This window comes from Ailuropoda melanoleuca, chromosome 1 (genome assembly GCF_002007445.2).
Source record: "Ailuropoda melanoleuca isolate Jingjing chromosome 1, ASM200744v2, whole genome shotgun sequence".
NCBI lineage: Eukaryota > Metazoa > Chordata > Mammalia > Carnivora > Ursidae > Ailuropoda > Ailuropoda melanoleuca.
Window position 1 is genome coordinate 64,408,162 of NC_048218.1, and position 23,166 is coordinate 64,431,327.

The 23,166-nt window shown below is 39.7% G+C and overlaps 2 protein-coding genes across 11 annotated transcripts in view; both read right to left on the reverse strand.

Moving 5' to 3' along the window:
* KPNA1 (karyopherin subunit alpha 1) overlaps positions 1–1,790 on the reverse strand; it is a 68,788-nt gene extending 66,998 nt beyond the window's left edge. The window contains exon 1 of the mRNA XM_034670442.1: positions 1,596–1,790. The gene's annotated coding sequence lies outside the window, so the exon portion shown is untranslated. The remainder of the gene's footprint in view (positions 1–1,595) is intronic.
* A 13,147-nt stretch (positions 1,791–14,937) lies between these two features.
* PARP9 (poly(ADP-ribose) polymerase family member 9) overlaps positions 14,938–23,166 on the reverse strand; it is a 29,702-nt gene continuing 21,473 nt past the window's right edge. For 9 of the 10 annotated variants that reach the window (XM_019807939.2, XM_011234779.3, XM_019807937.2 and 6 more), the window contains 3 exons: positions 22,305–22,441; positions 21,483–21,657; positions 14,938–15,751 (listed from right to left, as the gene is read on the reverse strand). In XM_019807939.2, coding sequence (XP_019663498.1) covers positions 15,375–15,751; positions 21,483–21,657; positions 22,305–22,441 — 689 coding nt within the window. In that variant the 3' untranslated portion in view covers positions 14,938–15,374. Of the gene's footprint in view, positions 15,752–20,290; positions 20,391–21,482; positions 21,658–22,304; positions 22,442–23,166 lie in introns of all 10 variants that reach the window. The other variant, XM_034659493.1, reaches the window with a different exon arrangement.

The following is a 23,166-nucleotide window of genomic DNA, read 5'->3' on the forward strand; positions in this document are numbered from 1 at the left end:
TTACTTCTGTCATTTAGTTTATTCTAGGTTTCTATATGTTTTGTTTCTCTACTAGACTGTAAATTCCTCAAGGCTCCCCTGATTCCATTTGAACTTCCTCTGCTGCTTACTAGAGTACATTACAGTTCCTGCTCAATTATAACAACTGATAAAATTCCATGCAGTTAATATCTGTATTCATTATGTTAGTCTAACCCTCCATACTATCACTTCCATGACACAGTGAAGTGTTTTGGCCATATCTGTGCTTCTAGTCTCAGAGCACACAATCACTAAGTATTCATTGAATGAACATTAAACAAAAAACACAACGAAGAAGTATGAAAGGAGAGGAGAAATATTTTTTTTTTTGAGAAATAATTCTTAAAACGGCAGTGATCTTGGGTTCTAAGACCGGTTCCAACAAGAGCTGGATAACCTTAGGTAAGTTATTCAACTTCTCTGGCCTTTAAATTTTCGTCGGTAGAACCAAAAAAATTAACATCTACTTCAAAGTTACTGTGAGGATTAGATGTTTTACTATCCCTAGGTATTCAGCACAATACCTGGAAAGGAGCTCAAATGTTCATTCCTTTCTCTCAAGTCCTCCATCTTACAATCAGGTATACACAGTGCCCCCCAAGAATAAATGATTTCAATAAAAATACAATAAACTTCATTATCACTTTCCTTTGAAAAGTTAAAATTTCATCTCAATTTTGAAGGGGAAACAACTTCCGGATCCGTTTCAAAATATTCCAAATACAAGAACAAGTTAATGTCAAGAATGAGTCTGGAAGCAACAAGAGAGGGGAAAATCACTTACTCATCTACTGCTGAGAAACAGGGGTTTTGAAGGAACTGTTTCTTAAAGGAAAAAAGGACTGAAAAAGTTAGGAATATTATTTATTAGCATGTTTTAAAAAAGAACTTCAAATTGTTTATTCTGAATTTAAAACTTAAAAAATCAATGATTTTGAAATCTTTCCCTTAAAAGTGGCACATTAAATACTTCCCTTCCAACCTAAAACATTCCTTCAAAACGACTTCCCTGGCTCCAGTCATCCTTCGGTTTTCTCCTCCCATTTTACGCTTCACCTAATACTTCGCAGTTTCCCTCGCATCACCACTTACACTATATGCAGACGAAGTTCTGTCATTCCTATAATTACCACACCCCGGTCAGCCGCTTCAGGCCCATGTTGTTATGACATCTGTAAACTGCAGCCGTCCGTCTCCACCCCCGCCCCCTCCCTCCCAACCACCGGCTCCGGCTAGAGCAGTAACTTGTGAATTCCCGAGACGGTCCCTTCCAATCTCCATCAGAATTTCTACCGGCGCCCCCTGCTCCCTCCTGCCTCAGTCCCAGCACTNGTTCCCGATGGCGATCACACCAGCGCTCCCCACCCCCACCCTCCCCTCCGCCCGCCGCGCGGCCGTTAGGGCAGCCGGGACCGTGACGCACTGACGCGCCGCGAGCGCCCGGGCCCAGGGACGCGAGCTCAAGCCTGGCCGGCGCCCGCCCTCGCCCCGGGGCCTCTCCCAGGTCCCGCCGAGGACTGCAGGATCCGCCAGTGGGAGGGGGAGGGGCCAGAGCCACGGGGCCCGGCACTCACCAGGTTCAAGGCAACCGATCCCGGTGCCGATGCTGGGGTGAGCCGCTCGCTCGCTTGCCGGCCCGCAGTACCTCTCCCGCGCACGAGCTCCAATAGCCGGCCAGCGCCGGTGCTCACCAGGCCTCGCTCTCCGCCGCCGCGCACCCAGCAGCGAAGCCCAGCTCAGCGGGCATTCGCAGTGCGCCTGCGCGCGGGGGCCGGCCCGCACGCCTGCGCGCTTCCTTCTGCTGCCCCGCTGCAGAGGCTAACGGGAAGTGTAGTTTTCTACCCGTCTTTCCCTGGAAGTCCTAGCGGCTAGGGGGAACCAGTGAACAGTCGGGGATCGGGAAGATCTTACTGAGGAGGAGATTCGCAGTCAATGGCAAAGGTTGGAGAATTGTGGTGGAGTGACCGTGGGACGGTACTTAGGTTGAATTGCAAAGTTACGTGTACAAATCTGTCATCACAGCTCCTCCTAAGTGGAAGGCCCCGCCTCGCCTCACCTGTCCATGATTAGCCTCTAACACAGTTTGTACCTAATACACGTTTATCAAATGAACGATGGAATGAGTGAAGGCTGAGGGAGTATTGTAAAAGTGTTAAAAGTCAGTGCCCTTGTGTAAGGCATTCACAGGCGGCACGTGTGAAGAGGCTTTTGGGTATTTTGCTGTTGTTGTTCTCTCCCTTCCCTTTTGCCTGATAATGTATGAAAAGTATCAAAAATAACTAAGAAATTAAATAAAACATAAATAGTTGCTTCACTCCCAAGTGCTCGCAAACGAAAGTTTGGGCAAATAATTGTTACTGTTAAATTTGATGGAATTCTTTTTGAACAGTGCTTTCAAAAAAGAAGGACGGAAGCCAGCCAAGCCGAGGTGACAGAATGGAAAGTCTCATATGTGACATGGTTTATCAAATTGATTTAAAGCACTGGCAGAGAAGCAACGTGAAAGAAATCTGGTAGCTTAATTCATTTATAAGTGTGGGAGGGAGGACCACACACTACCTGAATCCTAGGCTATGAAATTTTCATTTGTCCTGAATCTCTTCCTGCCGCATCAGCATTCTTCACTGGTGACCAGTGTGTTTTTTAGGGTGAATTGAGTTTGAGCAAGGGGACTAGGGAAAGGAAGGTGTTCTAAGGGAGAGACTTAGGGGCAAGTATACCTGATCACGGGTAAACTGAGGAAAGATAACTTTTTTAAAAAAATTTTTATTATGTTATGTCACCATACAGTACATTCTTAGTTTTTGATGTAGTGTTCCATGATTCATTGTTTGCGTATAACACCCAGTGCTCCATGCAATACACCCCTCCTTAATACCCATCGCTAGACTATCCCAATCCCCCACCTGCCCCTCCCCTCTGAAACCCTCAGTTTGTTTCCCAGAGTCCATAGTCTCTCGTGGTTCATTCCCCCTTCTGTTTACCCCCCCCTTTCATTCTTCCCTTCCTTCTCCTACCTATCTCCCTGCTATTCCTTATGTCCTATAAATGAGTGAAACCGTATGATAATTGCCTTTCTTTGCTTGACTTATTTCACTTAGCATAAGAGGAGAGATCACTTTATTCCAATCGGGAACTAAGATTATTCAGAGCTGAACTTTGGTCTTTGTGAAAACTAGTTTCTTTCCATTTCACCCTTACTCCTAGCTAGGGCCCTTCTTCCTTGGCCCAGACTCTCTTTCTGGGCCCAGTTTCCTCAGGCCCATGAGACAGCCAAAAGCTCTACTCAGTTTCTCAGCCACTGCTTTCAGACTTAGCAATCACCTCAGGTGGAACAGTGATGCAAATGTCAGGCTTATGGCTTCCGTTTTCTTCCAGATCTTGGACCCACAAATTCTCACTGCCTTGTGACTCCTCCATGCCTTAATGTTTTTATATTTTGTCCAGTTACTCTCAGTGGTGGGAGGATTTGTTTGACAATGGTAGGCCATTGCTGAAGCAAAATTCTTATATATATATGTTACTTTTACAAAAATGTCATCCTACCACACAACATGTTTTATTAGTGAATATCTCTCTGGCTTTATCTTTTTGTAGTTTGAGAAATTTTAAAATTATAGAACAATAGCTTTGCCACTACAAACAATACTGCTATGAGCATTTTTGCACACATCTTTGTGTATATAGGGAAACTGCTATATCCTAGGATACTACCTCTTTAATTTCACTAGCTGTGGTAGGCAGAATTCTAAGATGGCCCCATGATATTTGTCCCTTAGTGTTGCCATATTAATCCCTACCCCTCAAGTGTGAGTGGGACCTTTGACTTAATTCTAGCCAATAGAATATGGCAAAGATAATCGGATGTCAGTCCCATGATTACATTTCATCTTAGCAGGCTGGGGCTAGACATGCTCCTAATGGGCTTGAAGAAGTGAGCTGTCATGCTGTGAACTGCCAAAGGAGAGGGTCATGTGCCAGGGAACTACTGATGGCTTCTAGGACCTGACTGCCTCCAGCTGACAGCCAGTAAGAAGCCAGGGCCCTCAGTCCTACAACCATGAGGAAATGAATTCTGCCAACAACCTGAGAGAGCTTGGAAGTGACTCTTCCCCAGTCAAGCCTCCAGATGAGAAGACAGCCTGACTTATACCTTGATTGCAGCTTTGTGAGACCCTGAGCCAATGAAACAGTCAAGCTGTGCCTAGACTCCTGGGCCATAGAAACTGTGAAATAATATGTTTTAAGCCGCTAGGTTTCTGGTAATTTGTTACACAACAATAGAGAACTAATATACTGAATATTGCAAGATGTTTTCACAAAGTGGTTGTACCAGTTTATACTCCACAAGCAATATATAAGATTCTCTTTTCTAAACATCCTTGCTAACACTTGAAAACATCTGGCTTTTTTTTTTAATTTTTGCCAATCTGATAGGTGTGAAAATAAATAATAATATGATTATACACATATGTTATTACTTTAATATAAAAACATGTATTTACTTGAAATTATATATTTTATTTCTTTTCCATTACATTAATGCTATTACTTAAAATAGCAATAGGACTAGCTGAGAGTGGCAACTAGTAATAATAGGAAGACTAATTATAATTAAGCAAATAACATGTGAGAAAAATATAACAATTTTTGAAAAAGGGGGAGGGCCAGAGGGAGGGAGAGAGAATCTTAAGCAGGCTCCATGCCCAGTGCAGAGCCCAACATGGGGCTTGATTTCACAACCCTGAGATCATAATCTGAGCTGAAATCAAGAGTTGGGCATGTAAAATTTTTTTAAGTTTTTTTTAAAGATTTTTTTTATCTATTTGAGAGAGAGAGAGACAGCATGTGCACAAGCACAAATTGGGGGGAGGGGCAGAGGGAGAATGAGAAGCAGACTTCCCGCTGAGCAGGGAACATGATGCAGGGCTCTTTCTCCAGACCCTGAGATCATGACCTGAAGGCAGGCACTTAACTGACTGAGCCACCCAGACACCCCAATATTTTTATAACGTTATATCTTTATGTTCTTTTCCGTGCTCTGGTACAGCAATTTATTTTAACTGTTTTAACTCTTTTTTGCATATTTAAATTTTGTGGGCCCTATTAGTCTATATTCTTAAGATTACATAAATGTAAGAATTGTTTAAAGGAGAATGTAAATACAGTAGACCTAATTAAACAGATATTACCTATATTAAATTAAAAAATAACAATATGTTTCTTTCTGTTCAATGATACAATGGGAATTTTTTATTCTTAATTTCCTTTTCCATTAATACTCTGAACTGCCTGGGGCCTTTAGGACATCTTTCTTTTTTTTTTTTTTTAACATAATGGTTAAAGTGAATATGTATTCTCTCAATGAAAGTGTTTGAGCACAGAATACTTAGGATTTTATTTACTAGCACAGCACATTTCTAAATTTGTAGGGATTTGTTTCCAGCTCTCCGAAGTGTCTACTTTTGTGTCTACCTACTTTGTGTCTACAGACTTGCTTTGGTAAGCCGGGTGTTTGTCAATTAGGTTCTTTGCCTCTCTAAATTAACCATGTAAGCTATTCCTATCCAAACTGCTCATCATTTTAAAAACACTCTGAAGCACATTGTATGTCATCATAAGTTAAACCTCTTTTCCCCAGGGAATATGGTTTTAAAACACAAAAGTAACTTAAACTTGTGAAATTGAAGTTAGCTTCCAAGTAAGTTTACAGTTTTAGTAAAGAAATTCAAAAAGTTCTGCTTAACTTGGTTGCCTTTTTTTAGGGACTTCTTTTTTTCTTAAGATTTATTTGTTTATTTTAAAGAAAGAGAGAGCGTGTGCACAAGCAGGGGGAGGAGCAGAGGGAAAGGGAGCGTCTCAGACCCACTCCTCCGTGCTAAGCACAGAGCTGACACAGGGCTCCATCTCACAACCTTGAGATCACGACCTGTGGAAAGCAAAAGTTGGGTGCTTAATCGACCGTGTTGTGCGCTCTTTTTTAGGGACTTCTTGAAAAGTTCTGAAATAGTTTATTTCCCAAAAAAATTCATTTTTTTTAATCTGTTTGAGTTTTTGACTCAATCTAACATAACATTGAATAACTCCCGTGCAGTTGGTTCATCTTTTGCTAGATTCCTCATGCCCTCTTCAAGGATTATCAGACAGTTTTAGAGAACCAGCATGTTTATTTCTGTTTCACTGTAGTCCTCTCCATTCTCATGCTCAACATATTGCCAAATTGAAGCAGGACATTCTTCTTTTTCCATACTTTGAAAATATGATTTTATGACAGGCCATGATTTTAACATATTTTCTATGGCTAGCAACAATGATAGTCATTTGTTATGTATATACATATATTTGTCATGTATGTATATATATACATACATACACACATGTATATACATATATATGCATACACACACATATATATAATGAGGTTTTATTTATTTACTTACATATTTTTTTAAGTAATCTCTATACCCAACATGGGGCTTTAACTCACAACCCTGAGATTAAAGCTGCATGCTCTACCAACTGAGCCAGCCAGGCACCCCAATGATAGTTATCTTGTAGGCACATGTTTCAGGTAGCTATCTCCTTCCATGTCTATAAAGTCAAAATTAAATCAAATGCTTCTGCACACTTTAAGGAAACTGAAATGACCAAACACTTCCATTATGAAAACCTCCATATCCCAGGTAAGCAAACCACATCCTTTCTTTTTAGCAGTATTGTGTCTAAGGTGTTTCCCAGATGACATTGTTTCATTTTCTTTGGAAGTCTAGAGACTGAATAGAATTTGTCAAAATTAACATTTACACTGAAAGCAGATAAATGAGCCAAGTCTACTTTGTCTTTGAACAAGATAGAACACCCTTTGTTTTGTGGATATGGTTCATTTAAAATCTTAATAGACATTAAGAAGCCAATTTGAAACTCCCATTTTTCAGGTCAAATTGCCTTAAGAGCTAGAGGGGAGTTTTGTTTTGTTTTGTTTTGTTTCGAATCAGGAAATGTAACCTTATTTAGTTCCATAGAGCAGTCAAAGGTACTGTACAGTAATGCTCACTGGTTCATGTGATAGCCCAAGCTAATTCGGCAGCTATTTTCAGCTGAGCATTGGTATCTCTGAGAAACTAAAAAACTTTTGATTGATTCTGAAGTACTTGTCTCTCTTATCCCAGACTTGTAAGATTCAGTGTCCATATGCACTTTCACATCTTCTCCACTATAGCCAATCCCAAATTCTTCCCTGCATATTGTGCAATATGCTCTGTTTTTGTTATTTACCTTCCTAATCTAGTTATATTGTCTTCCATTGGTCATCAACATTACACAGTCATTTAGGTTTCTTTTGCAGTGATATCTGGGTCATGCTGTTGGTGGTGTTATAACCATTCTCATCTTCATTATCGCCACTCTTATAAAATATGGTCACAACATTCACAGTGTTAAAAAAAAATTCAACTTGTACGAGGCACAGCAGTTAACCCACAGGCAAAGCCAAAGATGGACTGCTAATGCTTCTGATTACAACACACTTACACTGCACACTTAAGTCATATCCTTCAGAATGATGCAACAGTAGATGATGATTATTGTGAACTGCAAATCATGGTTACCAACATCAATGGCCAGGGGGGGGAAAACAGCAAGATAGTAACTATAGACATCAAAGAATCTACACTATTATCTATTTGACACTAAAAGCGGTGTGGTTGCTTTCAGCCCCTATTTTTTGGGCTGTCATACAGATGGGTTTTGTACTTTTCCCCCATCTTCCACACTCATTGTAGATCAGGATTTTTTGTGTGTCCAGAAGGGTTTCCCAGGATGTGGGAATTTTGGCCTCAAAGCCTGGAAGGTCAGGCAAATCAGGACAGTTGTCACTCTTCCCTATCAGTACTAGTGGGGGATATGAAATGAATTCACTTCATCTAGCCAGTATACCCATTCCCCAACCTGTCGTGAATGCTGGCAGATAACTTTCAACTGCCCCCTTCTCTGAAGAAGGCCTAACAGGAGCCAGATTGCTAGAAGTCTCCTACTCCTACCCTCAAGGACAGAGGGAGGCCAATAACTGACATCACTTCAAAAGGCCAACTGCTGTTATAGTGTTCAACTTAATCTAATGGTACAATTTATGCCCTAGAGCTTTCCCTTGGAATTATACTGAAGTTAGTCTTCAGCTGAGACCATACTCCTACTAGCTTTCCCCCTGCCCTATGCTGCCTTCATTCCCATATTCCCAAAAGTAGTCCCCCAAAAGGTCATTTGAACAAGAATCACCATCTTAGGCCCTGTCTAGACCTAGAACAAGATCCAAATTTATTGTTTTCCATTTCCTTAACCGTTGTCTAAGACCATTTATTGAGATTGGTCCATTGTTTTCCCAGTGATCCACAGTTTTACCTCTGTCATTCACATATATACACACACTCAGAGTGCTTTACTGAGAAAGGTATGTGTATAGATAGTCACATGATACTCAGAAAGTAAGAAGAACTAGCGTGCAAAAATGCAAGCATCAAATAGCCAGTTTTGACTTGATACAGAAACTTGAATAAGAAATCAACTGTATTCTGTATCATGTGAATTCTGACTTTTAAAGATTTTATTTATTTGTCAGAGAGAGAGAGAGCATGCACAGCAGGGGGAATGGCAGGCAGAGGGAGAAGCAGGCTCCTGGCCGAGCAGGGAGCCTGATGAGGGACTCAGTCCCAGAACCCTGGGATCGTGACCTGAGCCGAAGGCAGATGCTTAACCGACTGAGTCACCCAGGCGATCCAGAGTCCTGACTTTTAAATAGTACTTAGCTTCTAATGGCAAATATCTGCTGGAAAATTTTATAAATGTAGCATAAAAATATTGACACCATTGGGGCGCCTGGGTGGCACAGCGGTTAAGCGTCTGCCTTCGGCTCAGGGCATGATCCCGGCGTTGTGGGATCGAGCCCCACATCAGGCTCTTCCTCTATGAGCCTGCTTCTTCCTCTCCCACTCCCCCTGCTTGTGTTCCCTCTCTCGCTGGCTGTCTCTATATCTGTCGAATAAAGAAATTAAAAAATCCTTAAAAAAAAAATATTGACACCATTAAACCTGCAATGTGAAAAGTTATAACATAAATATTGCAGAATATATAATTTTATAGTATATAATCACATATATTTATAGTATATAATTTTTATAATAATAAACTTAATATATAATATATAATCATATGTATTTATAGTATATAATTTTTATAATACGTAAGCTTGAGAGATGTATTTCTCAAATATACATATTTATAAATGTACATGTATTTTATACATGTTAAACTAATACATAGTGATATATATTTGAGATATATATGTATGAGTATATATATATTCAAGATACATATATTCTCAAGTTTCTACATTGGCATAGGTCTGTTTTGGAGCTTTCTATTCTGTTCAGTTGGTCTGTTTGCCTATTCCTGCACCAATAACACATCATAATTACTATAGTTGTATAATAAGTCATGATATGTTTTAGTTAAGTCACCTCTACTTTGTTTTTCTTCTTTAAAATTACCTTGGCTCTTCTTGGGCCATTTTATTTAACAAAAATTTTAAAAGTACTCCATCAATTTCTATGAAGAAAATCTTATGGTTTTGATTAAAATTGTATTGATAAGATTTATTTTTGGAGAATAGAGATCTTTATTATATTGAGTTTGATATATTTGATGACAATATAGTATATCTCTCCACTTATATAGATTTTCTTTAATGCCTTTGAATAACATTTTATTATTTTTTTCATTAAATTTCTATACATCTTTTGTTAAACTTATTTCTAGTCACTTTTTTTGGTGATGCTATTGTAATGGTAAAAAAGTCAATATATTTATTCTCATGCATAAGAATGAAATTGACTTATATATAACTTCTATTTACAACCTTGCAGAATGCTTTTATTCATTCTAATAATTTGTCTTCAGATTTCCTTGGATTTTCTATAGACAATCATATTTCCTGTGATTAATGCATTTTTATTTCACCACCACTAGTCATATTTTTCATTTATTCTTCTTTACTGTGTTGGGTGGGAGTTCTAACTCATTGTGGAGGGTAAGTGGTGGCAGAAAGCATCCATTGTCTCATTCCTGATTTTATAGGTAATCGTTACAAAGTTTTACCATGAAATATGATGCTTGCTCTAGTTTAACACTTATTGGTGAGTTACACTAACAGATGTTCTTAAATTATCATCATATTTCTCAAATAAACCTAACTTGACCATAATTTATCTATTTATACAGAGCTGAATTATATTAATTGTTTGATTAAGAGTTGTACTTTGTGCATCTATTTACATAAATGAATCAGTCTGTATTTTTCCCATCTCTACTGGTTGTCTATTTCTGGTATCAAAGTTAAACTAGCCTTGAAAAATTTGTTGTGAAATGTTCCCTTTTATTTATCTAAGAAGTTCTCTAGAAGATATTACATAAAATTGAAATTATCTGTTCTTTGAAGATTTGGTAGAACTCGCTAGTAAAATCATCTTAGCCTGTTGTATTTGTTTACTTGGTAGGTAAAACTTTAATTGCTGACTCAACCTATTTAATAGATATTGGAAAATTCAGGATTTCTAGTTCTTCAGTCAATCGTGGTAGGTTGTTTTCATAACAAAATCTATATTTTTTCTAAATGTTCAACTTATTAGCACAAAATTGTTTCTAGTATTATTATCTTTAGATTTTTAATGTATTTTAGTTACATCCTCTTTTTAGTCCTCAAATTCTTTATTTGTACCTTTTGTTTTTTCTTGATCAATCTTGCCAAAGATTTGTCTATTTTTTAAATCTTTACAAAGAAACAGTTATTGACTTTATTATTTCTCTCTGTTGTATGTTTTTGTGTCTATTTCATTATTTTCTGTTTTTATCCTTTAAAGTTTACTCTGATTTTCTTTTTTTTTTTTTAATTTATTCGACAGAGATAGAGACAGCCAGCAAGAGAGGGAACACAAGCAGGGGGGAGTGGGAGAGGAAGAAGCAGGCTCACAGTGGAGGAGCCTGATGTGGGGCTCTATCCCATAACGCCGGGATCACGCCCTGAGCCGAAGGCAGACGCTTAACCGCTGTGTCACCCAGGCGCCCCTACACTGATTTTCTTAAGTTGGATGCTTAGCTTATACTTTCTGCCTTTATTTTCTCTTAATATAAGCTTTAAGGTTATAAATAATTTTAGAACTATTTTAGCTTTATGACACAAGCTCACACACAGGCATGTGACCAACTCAGCCTTCATGTCCAAACCCCATCCCTGCAATAGTCACCCTTTGGCCATTCTTGATGCAGACTGTAGCATAATCTACTCTCAGGAGGACAGACCCAAGAAAGAGGTTCAATTTAGGCCCTGGAAATAGACTTGGAGCTGTTTAGGCTGGAAATTGGGGGTTCCAGGTACCTAGTGGGTGGTTTAGAAGTGAAGTATGCAGGCTTCAAATGGATACATTCTCTTGACCCTATAGACTACTCACCTTGTAAAGATGAGAAAACCTACAGGAAGGCCAGAGTGGTGCCCTCTCAAACTAGAAGTTCAGATCAGGGCCTCTCTTGCCCATATCCAAAGACAGTACCATACAAGACAGGAAGCATGCTTCTTTCAAGAGGAAGACTGCTGCCACAGCAATCAGACAAGAAAAAGAAATAAAAGGCATCCAAATTAGTAAGGAAGAAGTAAAACTTTAACTATTTGCAGATGATATGATACTATATATAGAAAACCCTAAAGACTCCACTAAAAAACTATCAGAACTGATAAATGAATTCAGTAAGGTTGCAGGATACAAACTCAATATACAGAAATTCACTGCATTTCTATACATTAAAAATGAAGTACCAGAAAGAGAAATCAAGAAAACAATCCCATTTACACTTGCATCAAAAAGAGTAAAGTACCAGGAATAAACTTAACTTAGGAGGTGAAAGACCTGTACCCTGAAAACTATAAAACACTGATGAAAGAAATTGAAGATGACACAAACAAATGGAAAGATATTCCATGCTCATGGATTAGAAGAACAAATATTGTTAAATGTTCATACTATCCAAAGCAACCTACATATTTAATGCAATCCCTATCAAAGTACCAACAGCATTTTTCACAGAACTGGAAAAAATACTCCTAAAATTTATATGGAACAACAAAAGACCCTGCGTAGTCAAAGCAATCTTGAAAAAAAAGAACAAAACTGGAGGTATCACAATCCCAGATTTTAAGATATACTACAAGCCATAGTAATCAAAACAGTATGGTACTGGCACAAGAACAAATACATAGATCAGTGGAACAGAGTAGAGAGCCGAGAAATAAACCACAGTTATATGGTCAATTAATCTTCAACAAAGGAGGCAAGAATATACAATGGGAAAAGGTTTCTTCAACTAATGGTGATGGAAAATACTGGACAGCAACACACAAATGAATAAAACTGGACCACTTTCTTATAGCACACACAAAAATAAACTCAAAATGGATTAAGGCCCTAAATGTGAGACCTGAAACCATCAAAATCCTACAAGAGAGCTCAGGCAGTAATTTCTCTGACATTTTTCTAGATATGTTTCCTCAGGCAAGGGAAACAAAGGCAAAAATAACCTATTGGGACTACGTCAAAATAAGAAACTTCTGAGGAGCTAGGATGGTGGCATAATAGAAGAACCCTACGCTCCTCTCGTTCCTAGAGCACAACCAGATAACTATCAAATAATTCAGAATACTCATAAAATCGACCTCAGGACTGATAGAACTGCACAACTAGAGGGATAGAAGAGGCCACATCAAGGAAAGTAGGAAGTGCAGGGACGCGGTTTGGGAGAGAAACAAAATGAAAAGCTTCTGCACAGCAAAGGTAACAATCGACAAAACTAAAAGGCAACCTACAGAATGGGAGAAGATATTTGCAAATGACATATCTGATAAAGGCTCAGTATCCAAAATATATAAAGTTGTATATATATATAACTCAACACCCAAAAAGCAAGTAATCCAATTTAAAAATGGGCAGAAGTCATGAACAGACGTTTCTCCAAAGAAGGCATACAGATGGCCAACAGACACATGAAAAGATGCTCAACATCACTCATCAGGGAAATGCAAATCACAACCACAGTGAGATATCACTCACACCTGTCAGAGTGGCTAAAATCAAAAACACAGGAAACAATTTGTACACCCGAAAGTAATTTTATATTGTATGTTAACTAACTGGAATTTAAATAACAACTCTAAAAATTTTTTTTTAAACACAAGAAACAACAAGTGTTGGCAAGATGTGGAGAAAAGTTACCTTCATGCAATGCAAATTGGTACAGTCACTGTGGAAAACAGCATGGAGAAAAAAAAAGATAACAGTATGGCGTTTCCTCCAAAAATTAAAAACAGAATTGCCAAATGATCCAGTAACTCCACTATTGCCAAAGAATGCAAAAACACTAATTTGAAAAGATATATGCACCCCTATGTTCATTGCAGCATTATTTACAATAGCCAAATTATGGAAGCAGCCCAAGTAACCATTGATTGATGAATGGATAAAGAAGATAGATATATATAGATATATATATATATAGATATATATATATATATACACACACACTACCATATGAGACAGGAAGCATGCTTCTTTCAAGAGGAAGAATGCTGGCACAGCAATCAGACAAGAAAAAGAAATAAAAGGCATCCAAATTGGTAAGGAAGAAGTAAAACTTTAACTATTTGCATATTATTCAGCCTCCCCAAAATAATGAAATCTTGCCATTTGCAACAACATGAATGGAGCGAGAGAGTGTTATGCTAAGCAAAAGAAATCAAAGACAAATACCATATGATTTCACTCATATGTGGAATTTAAGAAACAAAACAAAGAAAACACAGAAAGAAACCAAGAAACAGACTTTTAACTATAAAGAATAAACATGGTTATGGAGGGGAGGTTGGTGGGGGTGATTAAAGAGACAAAGGGGATTTTTTTAAAAAGAGGAAAAATGCTGGTTACAGTACGATGAGGCAGAAGAAGTGCTCTGAGCAAGGATATGAGGGTCAGAAAATTTGGGGAGTATAGAGAAATACGGATTTCAGAATAGGCAAGAGATATATGGTGAGATTAGCTGGCCTCTATATCGCAGAATTCTGAAGTAAAATTTGGGCAAAGTCACAACAGATTCAGCCTTTTTAAGAGCTATTCTCTCTGCATAAAATACTCTTCCAACTCTGTCCCTGATTTGCTGCATCCTTCATTCACCTAACTCTTATAAATACTTTCGGTCTCAGCTTGAGTTTCACTTTCTCTAGAAGGCGTTCCTTCCAACCCCTGATTAATTTATCCCCCTCCCTCTTAAATTTTTCCAAAGAATCTGTAATTCCTCTTTTGTTATACTCAATCGTATAGCTGCCTTTCTGATTGTTCAGGCTGAAAGCTTTCTGAAGACATTTGTCTTGTCCTGCATCATATCCTCAGCACCCAGAAAATGATGGAAACACATCTGGTGATCAAGAAATACTTGGCGGGGAAAAAAAAAGAGAAATACTTGGCGAATTAATAATTTGGTCTTGGGGCACGTGGGTGGCTCAGTCGGTTGAGTGTGACTTGATTTCAGCTCAGGTCTTGATCTCCAGGTCCTGGGACTGAGCCCCACGTCAGGTTCCTCACTCAGTGAGGAGTCTGCTTGAGATTCTTTCCCTCTGCCCTCTCCCTCCACCACTGATGCGCACTCCCTCTTTCTCTCTCTCTCTCTACAATAAATATATCTTTAAAAAAATAAACAATTGGGCCTCGTGGTGCTTGAGTGGCATTGCTTGGTATGGTCGAATCCAAATAGGATATCAGTAGAATATCAGCCTTCAGATGTCCTTCCACTTTGAATAATGTCATTTTACATATAATTTTTCAGTCAGTTACTCAGACAAAGATGGTTTATTTTGACATCTAAAATACTACATAAGACGTCTCTGGAAAATCTAAAATCACCCTGCTGTTACACTATCATTTTAGAAAATAAAAAGGCTTGGATTATATACTAGAAACCCCCCTTCCTCACATGTAAAACATTTTTGCTGTTACCCATAGTAAAAGAGATGAAAGGACAACTTGAAGGAGAGGGAATGGTCCTGAGAGTGTTTGGGTTGGGATCTACGCACCCTAATCCCAAGAGGTGAAGACAAAGATGAAAGAACTAAGATGCTAGTTTGTGGTGGCTCCCTTCGATAACCCAGTTGGTCCATATGGACAACACATCTGACATATTCAGACCACTCTTAGACTCACTGATGGTCATCATTTGGAGAGTTCCTCCAAAGCAAGCACATGCCGGTTGTTAAAATGATGTGGAGGTTAAACAGAACTACCCTTTGAGAATCTTGTTTTAGGCTGCTGTGAATTCAGCACCCTTGATTCTGATGAGCAATCCCATGGCTGTACATGATCCTGGGTGCAAGTCCACAAATACTGGGGCATAGCCTGAGTGTTACTAAAAATAACAAAGGTTTCGGGGCTGGAGACATTGTCAACTACACTGTCATGGCGATCTGTGTCTCCAGGATTCAATGGTGGGGGAACAATATATAACGGATGACCCTGACAGAAGGAGCCTGTGAGTACTTCAGCTTCAAACACATATATCAGTTCATCCGTGGCCGATGTTTTCTTGACCTGGTATGCTAAGTTTTTCAGGTTCTTGGTGAAGTATATACCAGCTCCATATTTTGGGTCTGATAAAAGAAAAAAAATTAAAAGATTATTAGGATCTGATGAATCATATTGCCTATGTGGGTACTACTCTGTACTCTCTCTCGTCCTCCAAATAATCACCACCTCCTGGTCCCAAGTCCCTGTCTGTAGCAAAGACACCTAAAATTGTTCTCTTGAGACAAATTATCGTTGATATCATCAGCACAATAATAGCTTACATTTATATACCTACCTTCCTTTTTATTTCCCTTCCTCCCTCCCTATTTTTTTTCTTTACATTTACTTAGGATTTAACCAGGTATTGTTGCAGGCTCATGAGCAGCACTGAACAAAAGAAGTTCAATGTAAGCTGTATATGTAATTTAAAATTTTCTAGCAGCCACATAAAAAGGCAAAAAGGAACAGGTAAAATTAATTTAATAATTTTTATTTAATCTATGATATCCAATATATTATCATTTCAACTTGTAATCAATATAAAAAATTATTAAGGAGATATTTTACATTCTTTCCTTGGGTAGTGATCTTTAAAATCAGTGTATATTTTCCACTTACAGCACATCTCAATTCAGATTAACCACATTTTAAGTGCTCAATAGCCACATGTGGCTAGTGGCTACCACCTGGACAATACAGCTCTAGGGCTTCAAAGAATGACTAAGACATGATCCCTGTTCTCAAAAATTCACAAAGGGAACTACCCACACATAAACAGGTAAAGTACAGCACAATTTTATGTGGAGAGAAAAATATTTTGAGGTAAAAATCAAAGATTTCTTTTCTGGAAGTTTATTCTTGCTCTTCGTTTCTCCACCCATTGAGTTCTTGCTACTTATTACATCAGGGGCAAAAAAGATAAAGCTTAGAACAAAGTCAATTGAATATATGTAATATATTATTTTTTAAATTATATAATATGTATTTATATATAAATTATATAATATATATTATTTAATTTTTAAAAAAATTTATTTTGGAGAGTGCAAGCAGGGGGAGGAACAGAGGAAGAGGGAGAGAGAGGCAAAGAAGGAGAGTCCCTGCTGAGCCAAGATGATGCAGGGGCTTGATCCCAGGATCCTGAGCTTGTGACATGAGCCAAAACCAAGAGTCAGAGGCTCAACTGACTGAGCCATCCAGGTACCCCATATATCATATATAATTATTTTTAATCAAAGCATAGATTATGGTCTTGAAAGGTTTCCTGAGAGAAGAAAAGGGTTTTTTGAACCAGAAGTCTAAAAACCTAAAGGATTCAGAGCATGGAGTTTATGCCATATGTAACAGAGGAGAGGAGGATAAAAGATAATTCTTTTTTTTTTTTTAAAGATTTTATTTATTTATTCGACAGAGATAGAGACAGCCAGCGAGAGAGGGAACACAAGCAGGGGGAGTGGGAGAGGAAGAAGCAGGCTCATAGCGGAGGAGCCTGATGTGGGGCTCGATCCCATAACGCCGGGATCACGCCCTGAGCTGAAGGCAGACGCTTAACCGCTGTGCCACCCAGGCGCCCCAGGATAAAAGATAATTCTTAGAATAGTTTTCTCACTTCAAAATAAATAAAAGTTCTTTCTTGCACCTGGTGGAAAGAGAAGAATCAGAGAGGACATGACTAGAACTCTTGGGGACTCTGAGAAGGGACTCACTTCACTGCCCCACTCCCTCAAGAGAGCCCTGGGTGTCAAGATAGGGAAGAACAAGAATCTCAGAAAAATAGGGAGTAGGGAACTTCGAGAGTAGAAGAAACCAGTGCCTGACTCTACTGGGTGCAGCCGCCTCCTCCAGCCTGACTGCTAAGTGGAAAGCAGTGATGGCTGGGGAAGATGTCCAGAACAGGTGAAGAATGCCACACAAGACCTTGCATTTCAGCTTGGACAATGTGCACACTCAAAAATTTCCTGCACTGCAGGAGGGGCACAAACAATGTCCTGGAAAGGAATTCCCTTGGCACGAAAAACAGAGTGCCCTGTGTAGACACTAGGAACAAAGGGCACATAAATTTAAGCACAGGAGGGTGCTAATGACCAAAGCCCAGGGTGGTTTTTCCAGCAGAGGACATCTGGAGACAGAGAACAGACAGATGAAGAACGAGACCACTCTCCCCACAATGCTTGTCCCATCATCGAAAGCACTCTCAGAAGTGAAGAAGGAGAAAAACCTTGCAGGAACTGAGTTTAAACCCCAAAAGGACTAAGAAAACTGAAAATGACTGAGTTGATCTCCAGCTGTCAAGATGGTAGTTTTCCACATCTGTGGACATGGGAGCATGAAAGGTAGATAAAGTTCCATTTTAGGGCTATAAAGAAGACAAGCCCCACACCTGAGTTTTGTGGAACTGTAGATTTTTATACCTGTTGGAGTTACAGATGCGGTAACAAAGGAATATAGGACGTGCAGGAGCACAGAGCAGGAAGGGTCTCCCTGGCCTGCAGGAGTGAGGGAAGGTGTCAACCAGGAGATGCCATTTGAGCTATGTCTGGAAGAAGGAATAGGACTTTGGAGGGCTTAAAAAAAGGGTGAAGAGGGAAGGCATTCCGCACACAAAGGCATAGAGGCATGAAATATCCAGCACATTTAGGAAACTCTAAGCAGTTCCTGGCTAAAGTGTGGATGACACAGTGAGTGATGGGGCCGGGGGAAGTAAGGGTGGGGGGAGGCAGAGGAGGGGGGGTTAGGTCCTTACATGCTCTGCCAACGGGGTTGGAGTTTTACCTTGTAGGCAACTAGGAAGGCAGATATTAAACAGGCACGTATGTTTTTAGCATGATTCTGGTAGCAGAGAAAGGATAGGTTGGATAGGGCTGTGGTTTTTGAGACAAGGAAATGACCTGGTCATCATCTAGGGCCAGGGGAAGAAGAACAAAGGCAACAGAAATAGAGAGGTGAGGCTGGGCTGAGAATGTCATCAAGAGGGAACCAGTAAGGTTGTGTAACTGCCTGGATCTACAGTAGGAGGAAGGAAGGAATGGAAAATGATACAGTTTCCAGCTAGGAGACATGGTAGGTAGATGGTGATGGTATTAGCCAGGTTAGGGACTATTAGGGGGGTGGGGAGGGAAGAACTTATTTCTTATGGGAAAATATGGTCAAGGAAAAAGTTCAGTCTGAGGAGGCTATGGAACATCTAGGCAGAAATATTCAAAAGAAGGTCAGAAATATGGACCTGCAGGTCAGGAGAGAGGAAGAGGGTTGGAGTTACAAATCTGTAAGTCATCATAGAGGTAGGAGTTGAAGCCATAGGTATAGGTGCAATCATCCAGGTGACATCATAGAGTTAAAAAAAATTAAATAAAAGACTTCCTTTAGAACGCCAGAAAACCAACAGATGGACTCACTACATTATAAATCATAAGGGTAGGAACTCTGTGTGTTTTGTTTACTGTTGTATTCCTCCCACCTAGCACAGGGCCTGCCTTACAGAATGTGCTCAAGAAACACTTGTGGAATGAATGAATGAACCCAATAAAAAAACTGCAAGCATGGAGGCTCCTTCTTGTGACATTCAGCCAAGTCCTACAAGCAAGAGATGAAATCAGAACTGGCTTGAATGCAAGCCAATAGAGAAAAAATATATATAAAGCTTCATTAATAGAAGCCCCTTTTGCCTATAGCTGGCCATCTAAATTGACTGAGAGTCCCATAATTTGGAACCTTGCAGGGGTTAAAAAAAAAAAAAAAGCTAAGAACCTTTGTACTCCAAATGAAAACTAGGTTAAAAAAGAAGAGTTGCAAAATGATTTCAGTGGTGATAAAATGTCTCCTGGGTTTCTCAAGCACCTTTGGTTAAGCACGCTCTCCAGACATGTTGGCGCAAGTCACATTATGGACAGTATCTCCCCAATGAGTCTATCATTCGAATCGCCTCAGGCAGCGGCTTTAAACTAAGAGCTAGGGACATGTACAGAGCACAGAGGCCAATAGGTAAAAGACCATAATCTTGAGGCTTAAAGACTAGATGGAGACAAGACCTTCAGCTGGGTTTTAAAGACACAGTCTTGACCAGAAGCAAACAGGCTTCATGCCTGCTGATGTTTTAAAGGAACTGTATTGCTGAAGAAACTGTAAGCCTGGCTGTCAGTTGCCTGAGAGCATTCTAGTCCCTGATGCAATCCACGGACCCCTGATAGGCCATGGACCCCAGTGGGCCTAGAAATGACCAAGGGCGGCAACACATAAGGAAGATTCTTCCCAGAGTGCAAAACCAGGGTGTCGGTCCACTCTGAAGACAGTCCTCACTATCCCTGATCAGGGGCATGTGATTAGTGGTAGGGACCAGTGACTTTCCTTCTCCCCTTTAGAAATGGGAGGTGTTTTTGTTTTGTTGTTTTTAAAGATCTTATTTATTTTTTGACAGAGAGAGAGCACAAGCAGGGCGAGTGGCAGGCAGAGGGGGAAGGAGAAGCATGTGGGGCTCGATCCCAGGACCCTGGGATCATGACCTGAGCCAAAAGCAGACGCTAAACCATCTGAGCCACCCAGGCACCCCTAGAAATGGGAGTTTTTACTGCAGTTTTCCTGCTCCTTCTCCTATTATTATATAATGAGTGGGTTAGGGCAATTACCTTGCTTTTAAGCTTTACGAGAGGATTTTCTGGACTTGAGTTTGATGATGAGACAGGATGAGACTTTGGGGCTGTCTTCCTTGGGAGGTGGTGTGTGTGTCTTTTAGGAAGAAAGACATGTACAGATGTCAGGCAATTTGCAGCATCTGCCATAGGACTGAAAAGAAGGCAGTACTAGATTTGAAAAAGAGGAGGATAGTGATGGTCTTAGTGAGACTAGTTTAAGTAGGGGTGGGAGTGGGGAGTGCAGAGAAGCCAGTTACGACGGGTTTAGGAGCAAACGGAAGTTGTGAATTTTTAAGACTTTACCAATATCACTATTCTGGCTACACTAAAAGGCTTCTTGGTGGGGATTCACTAATCAATTTTTACCCCCAGGAATTTTCCACGTTCAATTTTTACTCCAGGTATTGCTTATGTTCTCTCTGGGGCAAAGAGATGATGGTTTCCAGACCCTTTGCTTTCTAGAAATCAAGACTTGGAGTTGGCTTCACAGCAAGGATCATCCTATATATTTTGAAAGGTAAAGATCAAGAACATAGTCAATGGATCAGGCAAAATTAAGCCTCATGGCTAGGTATCCTCCATGATTATTATTAAACTTCTTCGCCTCCTTTGGAGAGATTTAAAGGTGACAAAACAGCAATTAAGTATGCAATATTGTTGTACAACTGAAAAGAGACATGGAAGCTACACATGGTAGAACTCCCATGGATGAAAAGGATCTTAAGATGTTGTTTACTTCACCTGCCAGATGCTATCTAATTCATTCACTAGCAGGCTACAGGAAATGAAGATGGAAGAGAAAAGAGCAACTTCATTAAGTTCAGAAAAATGCCCTTTTAATTAAGGATGAGGTTTGGTAGTGTTGATAATAATTTTGTGGAGCTAAGCCAAAAAAAAAAAAAAAAAGCTTCCGGGTGTTCTCTGCAGATAAAACACATAACCACAGAAAAGAGAAGAACAGTGAACTGTGGAACTTACCACTAAAGCTTTCATAAATCCATCAGCAACAAAACATATGAAGGGCAAACAAAAAATATGACCCTTTCCAAATGACTTGATCACTCTATCCCAGTGGCAAGGTTCCCCTCACCACAGCAACAAATACCATGAGCGATGAGTCATCTGCTAAGGTCTGCTCACCAATACCCACGTACAGAGGCCCTGAAGATGAGGGGCTGACACCTACCGCAGGCCGCCGAGTACATTCTCTGGAAGCCAACTCTGCACACTGCTTCACAGAACTGGTAGGGAATTTGCTGATACAGCCTGTGGCTCACAGGCTTCCCATGTGTTCTCCCTTCCATCATTGTCTTCTTTTTTTGGAAGACAGCCATGAGAACTGCATTGTCTATTTTCTCTACCTATGACCCAAGGATATGAAAAACTGAAAAAAACTGAAAAAAAAAAGTGAGAACCTCTATTTACCTTGCCTGATACTCTGCTTCAAAGAGAAAGGCTCTTAGGTGCATGTTACCTGGCATGCAACTTGCTTTTCATATAAAGTGTTTTAAGAACCTCTCCTGGCCCTATCCCTCTCCTATTTTGACTTCTGTTTCTTCAAAATTCCCTGTCCCTTCTTTGATAAATCCAGGTAATAAAAATTCACTGAGCAATCCCTATATGCCAGGCCCTGGTAATGAAACAGTCAACGGTGTAGACAGTCTTTGGCTTCTTCAAAGCTCAGGGTTTAGTGAGAGGTAAAAATAGGTAAGCAATTATAATACAGTGTGATAAATGCAATTCCGTTTCTTTTGTGTTGCTTCAAGATAGGCAGGTAAGTTTGCCCTGACGCTTGATTGGTGCTTCTGTACCTCCTGACATCATTCCTACCTCCTGATTCCAGCTATACCCTTTGTGCCTGCCCACCCCTGCCCTGCTTTCAGTCTTACTGCTAGGGGTCTGGGCCAATGAGCAGCTGGCTTAGAGTCATCAGCAGGGGAGTTTTTCTTTTGGTTACTGAACTAGGTGATAGCAAGATGAGTCGAAACCTTCCCTTAATTCAGTATACCTGTATAACCTGCAAACCACAGTTTTCAAGCTGTTTCTTCTGACCCTGAATTTCCCCCGTTGAAAGCTTTAGGCATTTCCGAAATGTATTCCTTTTTATTTCATCCTGGTTTGGGAGTTGCCAATCAGTCCGTTGTCCTAAAAATGAGTAACACAAAACTTTGTCTCAATGCTCTGTGAGAAGAAAAAGGTTTGTAAAGAAATTTAATAAAACAAATTACAAAAATTTAAAGGAATGACTTAGCCAGTTTAAATTGTACGCCTTATGTATTTAGGACAGGCAAGGGGAGTACAATATAATGAGAAGGCATAGGATAGAAGAGGGGGTTAATAAACTTGTCCTCACATGATTTGGATTACGAGGCTGACGGGGGTGAGAAAAAAAAAAGCATTAAGATACATGTTCCCCATCGATGTTGTAACGACGATACATAATTGTGTTGCTAACAGGAAATGTTTGTATTTCTGGACAGGATGCTCACCAACAAAAAGACACAGGCATCACAAAACATTAAGGAATGATGAAAAATAGTATGGCATTTATATAAACCTTCAAGATTTTCAAAACAGTTTCATTTGAGCATTACCTCACCACCACTGAAATAACCAACACACTTTTGCAAATAAGGATAGTGAAACTCACGGAAGTTAAGTGACTTGCCTGGTATCACACAGCCACTTTAAACCTTGCTTTCACCAGTGCTTTCCGCGAGTGGCAAGGCAGAGCACTCTCCACGTGTATCACTTGTATGCCACCAACCACAAGGAGCAAACTTCGGAGATTAAGAGTTTATGGTTGCATCCCAGGTATGAATCCCACTTGGTCATGATGGATAATCCTTTTAATGTACTGTTGGATTCTA